At 39.9% G+C, this 10,649-nt stretch overlaps 1 protein-coding gene across 1 annotated transcript; it reads right to left on the bottom strand.

Moving 5' to 3' along the window:
* Positions 1–6,012: 6,012 nt before the first annotated feature.
* sf3b4 (splicing factor 3b, subunit 4) lies at positions 6,013–10,481 on the bottom strand. Its single transcript, XM_015011517.2, has 6 exons — positions 10,374–10,481; positions 9,314–9,442; positions 8,512–9,054; positions 8,245–8,412; positions 8,006–8,155; positions 6,013–6,350 (listed from the first exon to the last, which is right to left on the bottom strand). Exons 1-6 carry the CDS (start codon positions 10,405–10,407, stop codon positions 6,190–6,192), a joined length of 1,185 nt encoding a protein of 394 aa, XP_014867003.2. The 5' UTR covers positions 10,408–10,481; the 3' UTR covers positions 6,013–6,189.
* Positions 10,482–10,649: the final 168 nt, after the last annotated feature.

Genomic DNA, 10,649 nt, shown 5'->3' with positions numbered 1-10,649 from the left:
TGTGGGATCACGTCTCCAATAAATTTTGCAGCGCAAAGACCTTTTCTTTTTTTAGGGCACCAACTTGTTCTTGCATTTGCTCGATGAGCCCCCACATCAATATGTTTATGTACTAGCACACCAAGCCTCGGGTGACGCTCCAAATGAGATGCGATGTCACTTTGAATTTGTGCTGCAGTGAAGAAGCAGACAGACGATGATGAGATGTCGCTGCGCTTTCACCGGTGCTTCAGAAACAAACCCTGACAGGTAATAACAGTCCTGACAGTGCTTCTCAACAGTAAGCAGGTATACAGAACACAATGAACCAGAGCACACTTTAAAATACTGACAATGTGGGACGGCTCCAGCGACTTGCCATAAAAACACCTGCTGGCCTCCTCTAATCTATGTAATTTCTTCAGTTTATTTAAGTTGCTGGACTCAAATTTGTCTAATATTTTTTACAGTTTCTAGTTGATTCTCATCGGTTGGCTTCTTGGCTTAGATCTGACTTTAGCGCAAAATCCGTAACTGAGCAACAGCGTCAAAATCAGGTCGAGTCTTATACACCTGTTGGAAAATGTCAAAGTTTCTATGAGGTGATGTGAGGTTAAGTTAAGAAATTTGAATGTAGGCCTCATTCTTCATTATTCAACCAATCAGCATAATGCTGCCACCACCATGATTTTTAAGTTGCAACATTTGAAAACCTCATCTTGACATCATAAAGCGGTTGTTGTTACTGAAAATATGTATTTATGACAGGTCCATCATTTAAAAGACCTTAATGTGACTTTGTTGGAATTAGCGTAGTACTACTGCTGACTGATGATAAAAACTTCCAGTTACATCTCATACATTTACTAAAAGAAGAAAGTGTCAAATGTTAGAATAAATCTTCCTTCAGGCCTTTGGGTGAGAAGGATTCTTGCATGTCAATCCAAAATGCATCCCGCTTCAAAAGTAACGTTTCAATGTCAGTCACAAAATCCTGATGAGTATCCTTTCATCACAGGCTGATAGTTTGTGGTGGAAAGTTAGACTCTTCAAAAGCTAAGAACGTTGAAACATGGTGCTGGAAGCATCGGGCCTCAGTAATGGAAACTGGAAAATGTCTCGAATTTATTGCTTTTTTTATATTAACAACTTGGCTGTTGACAATTAAAAAAAAAGAAAATAGACACAACTGAGTGCTGCAGGAGGAATTGCAAACTATTTTTGAAAAGGATGAACTAAGCTTTTAGAAAGGGGTCAATAAAGCCCTGACTTTATTTCCATTAAAGATTTATGACCTGTGGTTAAAAGCCATATCTAACCCAGGGAACCAACCAATTTAAAAAACCATTATCATTTCCTTTTACCAGAATTAAGTCAGAAGTTTAAAAAAAAAAAAAAATGTGATCCAGGTGAAACCTGCAGTACTAAATTCAACCAGACATCAGTGTACACTGATACACTGATCTTCTATGTTTTAAACCCCCATGCATTAAAGAAAATCTGTAATCAGTTGAAATGAATGAACCAAATTGTCAGTTTTAATATTTTGAACATGGTTTTGATTTGGTTTCATCCTAGAAAGAAAAAAAAAACATAAAATGAATCCTTAAAACTAAAATTAATAATAATAATTTGACATTCATATCGATGTTGAGTGCTTCATTCCTTATTTTTTCTCGTATTTATAACAAGTCATACCAACCAGGATGTATCTAGAACTAATTTTACTGTGAAATAAATTACTGCTCTACCTTTATGCGAGCGTCTGCATGTGTGGTGATGTAATTATATTTTATGTTTCATCCTGGGCAGCATTTCCAGCCATGAGGCAGCAGATTTCCCTGTCAGCATGACGAGAACAGATCAAAGGAGCCCAACCAGGCCTGGTCAGCCAGGCTAAACTGTAGGACTCAAACCTAATAATATCCCCAGATGGACGTAATAATGGCACAGCCATTATACCCAGCTCCCGCACCCAAAAAGTGTCTTACTTGAACAATATTGGGAGTGCTTTCCTTTTAGCATGTAGATGATTTTATGTGGTTAGACTGTTTAATCTTAGTTTAAGAGAGAGAATGCTTAAAGCTTCTACTTTCTGATACAAGAATTTGGACATTTTGATGTATTTAAACTTCCGCATAATTTGTGTAGAGATGGCACTTAGCATCTCACTTTAAGTGGCTTCAAATGGGTCAAACGATAAACCTCTTTTACTTATTTGCATAATAGCTCATACTAAAGCCTGTACATAAACAAGAACAGCAAGTAGAGATTTGGTTTCAGTGTTATTTTTTTATTTCTGTACTACTTAATATGGCTCACAAGGAATACTTAGACTTGAGTTTGTATCCCCGTTTTGTTCTCGAATGTTGTTTCTTCCTGCTTGCAGTTCATACCCTTCAACCATCCATTCCTTCGTCATGAACCTATTGACAATCACTTTATTTCTCTTGAGATAAATAACTGAAAATCCTCAATTTTAAAGTATGAATAGTTTTTGCTAGTCTCTTTTTCTAGAGTCAATTCCATCCAACTTCTAGTTGACGTCATGCATCATAACCCATCATCGAATCAAAACACATGTGCTGTTGGAGTCGGTTTAGCCACATTTTTTTCCTGGTGCACTCCGAGTAGAGCGTAGAAAATGACCAAAGTGGGTACAAAATGTCCCCAATACATCTGATTGCAGGTGTGGTGGAAATGTTGTGTGTTTCAGTATGACTGACCTTTCAAATAACTTTTAAGCGAATTGTGATTTCATCAAGGGGATAATGTATGCTGAGAGCATCCAAAGAAGAAGTTGCTAAAGGAATTGTTCAGTTTGAGTTGTCAGACCAGACAGAATTGATTTTAAATCACAGCGTGTTTGCAGAGTGTCTTACGGAATTGTGTCATTTGTACCTGCATTTAGAAAAGTGCTAGAAAAGACAGTTTGAAGCCTGAATGGTTCAGAGCAGTGCTCAGAGTGTGTAGGGATTTGATGTACTGCTCTCCTTGGTGCAGCAAGCAATAATAAAGCTCAGGACTCAGAAGAACTGTCTCAACCATGTTGGGTTTTTCCATTTCAGGTGACGAGAAGAAAGAAATTTACAAAAATAAAAAAAAGACAGAAGAGGTACTGTTTGCAGTTTAGCCACAAGAGAGAGAATACACGTGGAAGAAGGATCCATGATAGATAGACAGACAGACAGACAGACAGACAGACAGACAGACAGACAGACAGACAGACAGACAGACAGACAGACAGACAGACAGACAGACAGACAGACAGACAGACAGACAGACAGACAGACAGACAGACAGACAGACAGACAGACAGATAGATAGATAGATAGATAGATAGATAGATAGATATGTCTCTGTTGAGTTGAGAGCCTCTCCACACAGCCCCAAACACTCAGCTGAGAGAAAAGGAGAAGAGGAAGGCCTGATGAGGAGGAGGAGTAATGATAGCTATATTTTTTTCTTCAGACTGACAGGCCTCCATTAGTTTCCCCGCTCTTGCTTGTCCTGCATTTTAAAAAAATAACAATAAAAAACAATCAATATCAGCTTTATAGTTTCCCTGCAGGGCCAACCAGAACAACCTGTCTTCACATCACCACCTTATTTATAGTACAGAGATTCCCATCCGCTGAGTGTAAATAAATCATCTGGACACCTGATAACATCACAACAACCAAAGAAAGCGCTAAAATATCCCTGAAAGGCACCACTTTGTGCCCTTATATTTTAGTTGAAAACCGCTTTGATGTGCTTATTTGGCTTTAGGAAGCAACAGGATGAAATAAAGAGCAAAATATGTGCAACAAGATTAAAAAAAAAAAAAGGCCGCCATACGTCGCTAACAAGGCCAATTTTACACCGCTTGTACACCAAACGCGACCAAACATTTCCTGACAGATGCGCTCATTCTTAGAAATCACACGGCCGTGCAGCAGCCCGTCACGACTTGGATCAGATTCTCTCGATTCACAAAATCAATCCTAATTTTAGCGTGAAGCGAGCTGCTGGTGAGCACGCCCCATCGCGCTTTTCACATGATGTCTTAAATGCGTAGAGAAAGAAAGCACACACGCAGAGGGGGGGAAATGCCCGCCGCTCCGAGAGACCACGAGCAGCTCCAAGGTTTAATTAGTGTTAAATTAATGCTTACCGTAAATCCCGCAAGCGTCCCTCTCTTCAGCCCGGAGATGGTGAGGAAGAGGATGGAGGAGGAGGATGCTGTTCCTGTGAGCCGAGTGATGATGCTCCGTGTGTGTGCGCTCTGGAGGAGAGAGAAGCCCACGCTGTCCACGCACACTCTGTGATGCACAGGGCTCCCACTTCCACCCCTCCTCCATTAGAAACCCATCACGAGCGCACTTCATATTTAGTGAAAGGTCTTTCGGCGCAGATATGCGCAAGATTGCACCTTTTTTTTCTTTTTAAATAATTCGTCTTGATGCATAAAATGTGTTTATACCCATGTAGGTGTTCGGCGCATTAACACACATCTTTTTTTAATTTTTTTTTTTTTTTGCAAACACCGTTATCTCCAGACATTAACATCATCATTGTAAATGTGTGTGCTCTCGACGCGCACGTGCAAGCGCGCCGGACTGCTGTTACCATGCCAACCACTTCGCTATTCCTCAGTCTGCACAGGGAAGATGCGCCATATGAAAAATGTGAACTCTCCTCTGAGAACAGTCTTATTAATTATTATTATTATTATTATTATTATTATTATTATTATTATTATTATTATTATTATTGTTGTTGTTGTTATTACTACATCACATTTCCATCATGTCGATGGGAACCCTTGAGAACATGGTGGAACCTGCGTCTTACCAAGTTTCAGCAGCATGCGGAGTTCAAATGTTTCAGAAGCTTTTGGGGGGGGGGTTTCCAACATTTGGTTCAATTTCTTGTAAGAAATATTTTTCCTAATTAATGAATTGATTTCACCAAAAAAAACTATTTTACTATTGTGCAAGTTATGGACGATGCCATTAACAGGAATATTTATTGAATTGAGAAGCATGAGCAATTATTTCACTACTTTCATGACCAATGTTGAATAAATATATTAAAAATGTTTTTAGAAATTAATTGAATGCTTTATATGTGCCTCCAGGAGCAATTACCCACAATCCCAGATAGTTGGAGCATAATTCATGACTTATACAGAATATGGAGATTTACAAAATATTCTGTTAATATCTTAGTTGATCAATCCTTTATCTCCTTAAATTAGAGAGTAGAAACTAGGCATCGTTTAGAATTGTATAATTTTGTTGAAAAAAATGTTTGCATGTGACAAATTCTGTAATCAGCACAAATTAAGTGTAGTTTGCAAAGTAACTTCGGACGTTTACTGTTCAGACTTTTAAATGCAGTTTTAACAAATTTATTTACTCCATGTTGAAGAGATCCATCCAAACGTTATATTGCCAAGTTATAGCTTGAAAACAAGGAGGATCTAGAAAAATGTACCATTGGAAATAAGCTGACTTATTTAATAGAAGTCTACTCCAGACATTATAAGCCCAACCGCACTGAATTTTAAATCACTTCCACTCTTAATCATTTGTTCTTTGCTTCACGTCTGGCCTAATGCCCTTTCTGATATAAAACCATAAATTACTGCTTTTATTGTTAACGCCTTTCCTTTCTCTCCATGACCTGGTAAAATGTCACAGCAGGACAAGAGTGAATACAACAAGCTCATTAATTCGGCTCTCAGAACGCCACCATACTGCCAGCAGATTTCTGGAACAAAAGAAGGCCAGAGTCTTTAGTTGCTGAAAAACAAAACGGATCAAAAATTACCATAATTACACAGTGGGGTGTGCAATTAATTAATTTAAACCCTAAATGATTGCAAAACAATAAAATTGACAAAAAGCATTTGCCCACACTTTATATTTAAGAATTTCAAACTTGATGAATCGTCATGCTGAGTAATCCAGTCTTTTAATAAAATAAAGAAACGCAATGATTTTCTTTCTCTGATAGATCAAGAACCATACAAAAACACACAAAACAGAAATTTTAGTAAAAATTTATTTGCCAAGTTGCATTCATCTGTACAATGATCAAAAAATTATGAAAATAAAACAACAAAGAAACACTAAAGCTACAGTTGTAGCCCTAAACATGTTTTTTAAAAAAAAAAGCTAAACAGCAGCTGTTTCATGCCGTCTACCGTGGGTCACGGTGCTCTTAAGGTACCCGAGGAGGGGCGCCTGGGGGCCTGGGTGGCATCGGAGGCGCTCTCTGAAAACCAAAGGGAGGCGGACGAGGAGGACCAGGAGGAGCCGCGCCGTAGCCAGGCGGAGGCATGGGAGGAGGAGGCCCTCTCATACCCGGAGGGACAGGAGGAGCTGAGGGGAAACAAAAAGAGGGGTCACAATATTCAGCATTAAGAGTTACAGCATTTAAACCTCCAACAAGCTGTGGTTCTGATCTGAAGCACATTCAGACTTTTGCATTTAGACTAGGGCTGAAACGATTCCTCGAATGATTCGAGTACCTCGATTACTAAAATTCCTCGAGGAAAATTTACCTGCCTCGAAGCTTCGTTAATTTATGTTTTATTAGTTAGCGCACCGTGTTCCGGCCGGGACTTCATTTGCGTTGCGCGGAGCTCTCACTTCCGCCTCTGAGTTGTTGACAAAAGCTAAGTCTCAGCGGCATAAAGTCCAATCTTCAAGATTGGCCCGTGGGGATTTTATGGATTGATGATAATGCCCGACTTTTTATCGTTTTTGGGGAACCAATAAGCATCCTTAAAATGACTGGGGAATGCCTGGAGTACGGCAGCATTTCTCCTCCGGGGCTGCTCGTTGAAAGCGAACGGCGGGAAGAGCGCTGAGGTGAGCGGATAGACTGAACAGGGCGGGCGGCTGAGTAGCTGATGCTTATCGTGTAAATGTAGCTTTACCGACGAACCGCACAATAAATTTCATATCCCGGTCTGAAGAAACGGGTGGCGGAGCGCATCGTACATGGCTGGTAGATGAGTTTCTGAGTGTGACCAGTGAAGGTGTCGTAAATATCCCGTATTGCTTCCCCCCGTGTTCGTCCCCCGGTCTAACGGTTCGTCAGTCCGCTGGTCTATTTCCTCCCCTCCACCCCATGTTCGTTCATTCGCCCTCTCCTCCCAGTCCAGGCGGCATTTCCCGTATTTTCAAACCCAAAGCGTGACAGGTTAGGTGGCAAGGTGAGTTTAATTAATCTATTAAACTCACTGAAGATGAATACATAAACTAAAAGCTGGATTGTAGACATTTTTTATAAGCATATTTGTGAGCCTGCCTCTTTGTTATTACATTCAATATAATTTCAGATTTTTCTATAACTTTTCTTCTGGTTAACTTAGAAAGTGAGCTATTATTGTTACAGGTTAGTTTTCTAAACTACAAAAAAGCAACTGTTAGGGATGCTCAAATATGAAAAATTGGACTGATATTGATATCTGATCGTAACACCGGTATTATGCCAGATTTACCAATATTTCATTTTATAATTTTTTTTTATCCGATTACTCGATTAATCGTAAGAATAATCGATAGATTACTCGATTACTAAAATATTCGTTTACAACAGCCCTAATTTAGACTTTTAGCATTTTTATGGTCCATCACTCTGGAACAAACCTGCTGAAAACCTGAGATGTGCAGAAACTATTTGCTCTGTTGAATCAGGACCAAAACCTAATCGTCTACTGATGCATTTGATTAAAGCATCTCACTAATGAACTGTTTGCCCGGCGGCTAATGGTGACTGCAGCTTGAGATGGAAGATTAGGTCTGCATTTGTTTCTTATTACACAACGCTTTTTAAAGCTTTAAGATGTTGGTTGGTTGTTCTTTGATTTCCTGTAAATCAAGGCAAGGCAGGCCAAGTTTACTTTTTCTTACATAAATAGGTAATAGATTACCTATTTATTTATTACCTAAATAAATAAGTATTTTATTTATTAAAAATAAAGATTCCTGATGGACGCTGTAGGTTAAGATGTAAGAGCAGCGCTCACCCATGGGGTATGGCGCCCGAGGAGGCATGCCCATTGGTGGTGGTGGCATGTTGGGGGGCAGTGGAGCCCTCTGAGCCGATCCTGGAGGAGCTGGAGGTGGAGGCACCATGCCAGGAGGAGCAGGAGGCGGCATGGGCATCTGAGGCATACCTGTGGAACAGAATGAGAAAATGGTTTTCTTTCGATTTCCTTGACAGGGAACGACAGTTTCAGCTGCATCTGAAAGCCCCAAGTTTTACCTGGAGGCATGCTGCCAGGAGGGAACGGTGGCGGTCCAGGAGGAGGTCCGCCAGCAGACACTGGCGGAACACCTCCTGCTGTTGGAGGCATGCCCATAGAAGGCGGCATTGCTGGGGGCATCGTTCCAGGTGGGGGAACAGGAGGAAAAGCACCAGGAGGCGGGAGACCTGTACAAAAAAAACAAAATAAAAGAAGTCAAACTGAATGTTGAACAAATGTTCAAAAACAATACTGAAAAATGCTTGAACGCGACACAAAAGTCATACCTGGAATGGGCATTGCTGTTCCCATCGCAGTGAGGACTGGTGTCGGTGCAGTCGGCGGGGGCGGAGCATCTGCGAACAGCTGGTGCGGCCTGTCGGCCTGGGAGAGCGGGTTCTGTGCAGCCAGCAGTCGCTCTGCGGCCGAACCGTGGCGTTCCCCTTTGGAATCCTTTTTAAATGCATATGACACCGTGATGGGTCTGTTGCAGAGGTACTGGCCGTTCATGGCCTCGATAGCCGCGTCCGAAGCGTCGAAACTTGCAAAATTGATGAAAGCGTAACCCTTAGAGTTGCCCGTGTCGGGGTCTCGCATGATCTTCGGTGTTTGGAGGATCACACCAAACGCACTGAACGTGTCGTAGAGAAGTTTTTCATCAATCTCCGGGTCCAAATTACCGATGAAGATGTTTGCACCCACGTCCAGGTTTTTGTTGTGTGCTGAGGCCTTATTGACCCTAATTGGTTTGCCGTAGAGTTTTATCATATTCATGATTTTTATGGCATAATCAGCATCCTCCTCACTAAGAAACTCCACGAAGCCATAACCTGAGAAAAATAACAGTTACATTTCTTAATGACAGTGTCATAAAAACACATCGTTCTTATTTCTGACCAATAAAACTAGCTCTGTTCCAAGCTATACATGTTCAAACTTCATCATAGGCAGATTTCAGCTGCGTTCTCATATTTTTTAAAAACGAATTTCTCTACTTCAGACACAGAAAGGACATATGCATCCAAATGAGCTAAAAGTTTGTATGTTTTACTGTCCACTGAGAAAAACAGCCTGCAAGTTGTCGCTGACCTTGATGTTGACCAGTGACCCGGTCTTTGGGCATGTGTGTGTTGACCACAGGACCGGCCTGCAGAAACAGCTCCCACAGCAACGGCTCTGACACCTTCTCATCCAAGCCTCCAACGTACACAGTCGCATCTGAAAATTGACAAGATAAAAATGTAGCAATTTAAACTTTTTACAGAACAACGGTGTTGTGTTACATCTTGGCAGTATATTTATCAGGTTGTACCTCTCACATTTTTAATAAAACTCATCTTTCATCGACATAAACCTTTCTTGCTAGTTTGGTTTTGATAACAGCTTTGAGCTTTAGAACATGGCCAGTTATATATCTCGGGAAACAAATGCCTTGTAGTGCAAATCCAAAAGGATTTGAGAAAAATATTAAATAACAATATTAAATGACTCGTTCTGCAAAAGATTGAAATACCAATAATCATTAGTTAAAAGAAAGAACTAGTTTTCTTAATCACAAAATTACCCGCTGCTACCTTTTTTACAATAACTTCACAATTTTTTATAACAATACTCGCTGTGCAGTCCGCTTAAAACTACTCATTTCTGTTAGGATTGGCACTTTCGAGTCTTTTGCCTGCTATTCAAAATACAATATTTGACTTGCAACTTACTGAAAATATTCCTAACATTCCTAATTACATTATAAGCAGTATATTTTATCCAGCTTGTAAAATAGTGAACAAAAGATCAATACTGTTTACTAAGGTTTATGAGTTGCGCTAAATGCTATGACGTGCCAATTCTCTAAGCTAACTGTATACTTAAAAAGCAGCAGTTTGACATTGTCATAACCCGCATTATAACTTACAGTACCATTGTGCTTCTGTTTGATACGACACGTGAATTACATTTCTTACGAATTAAAAGAAGCTAACTAGCAAAATGCTAAGCTAACAACACTTCAAAGACTTCCATGTGTTGAAGCGGATGTTTTCCACTAAACGATGCTCAAAAACCGCCGAGAAATTATATTACGATTTACTCATAAGCACATGTCAAAACAAGTGAGAGATATTCATCAAAAACATATTTTAAAGGATGAAATTACCTTGATTTCTTTCCGAAATTGGTCCCGCTGCCATGTTGAATGAACCAACGCCGGGGGAGCGTTGAAGACGGAAGTCCCGCCTCTTCCGCTGCTGTGCTTAGAAATTTTTCAAAATAAAATATATTAAAATAAAATTAATAAATCTGTATTAACCTTATAGCATATTATGACAACCATTCATATGTAACAAGGTATTTCCGGTTTGAGATTTAGACACAATTTTATTACTTTAAAATACTAATAGAAATACAACAATTATCCACATTTTACTATGTT

Source organism: Poecilia mexicana, unplaced genomic scaffold (genome assembly GCF_051168715.1).
Source record: "Poecilia mexicana isolate PSO_F unplaced genomic scaffold, ASM5116871v1 scaffold_11, whole genome shotgun sequence".
In the NCBI taxonomy this organism is placed as follows: Eukaryota; Metazoa; Chordata; class Actinopteri; order Cyprinodontiformes; family Poeciliidae; genus Poecilia; species Poecilia mexicana.
The sequence above is the reverse complement of the archived record's forward strand: the minus strand, read 5'-3'. Positions and strand labels throughout refer to the sequence as shown.

Coding starts and splice junctions, on each gene's coding strand:
- sf3b4 (XM_015011517.2), bottom strand. CDS start 10,407: ATGGCAGCGGGACCAATTTCGGAAAGAAATCAAG. Junction 9,055..9,313: donor GGTCACTGGTCAACATCAAG/GTCAGCGACAAC, acceptor TATTTTTCTCAG/GTTATGGCTTCGTGGAGTTT. Junction 8,156..8,244: donor TCCTGGCAGCATGCCTCCAG/GTAAAACTTGGG, acceptor TCTGTTCCACAG/GTATGCCTCAGATGCCCATG.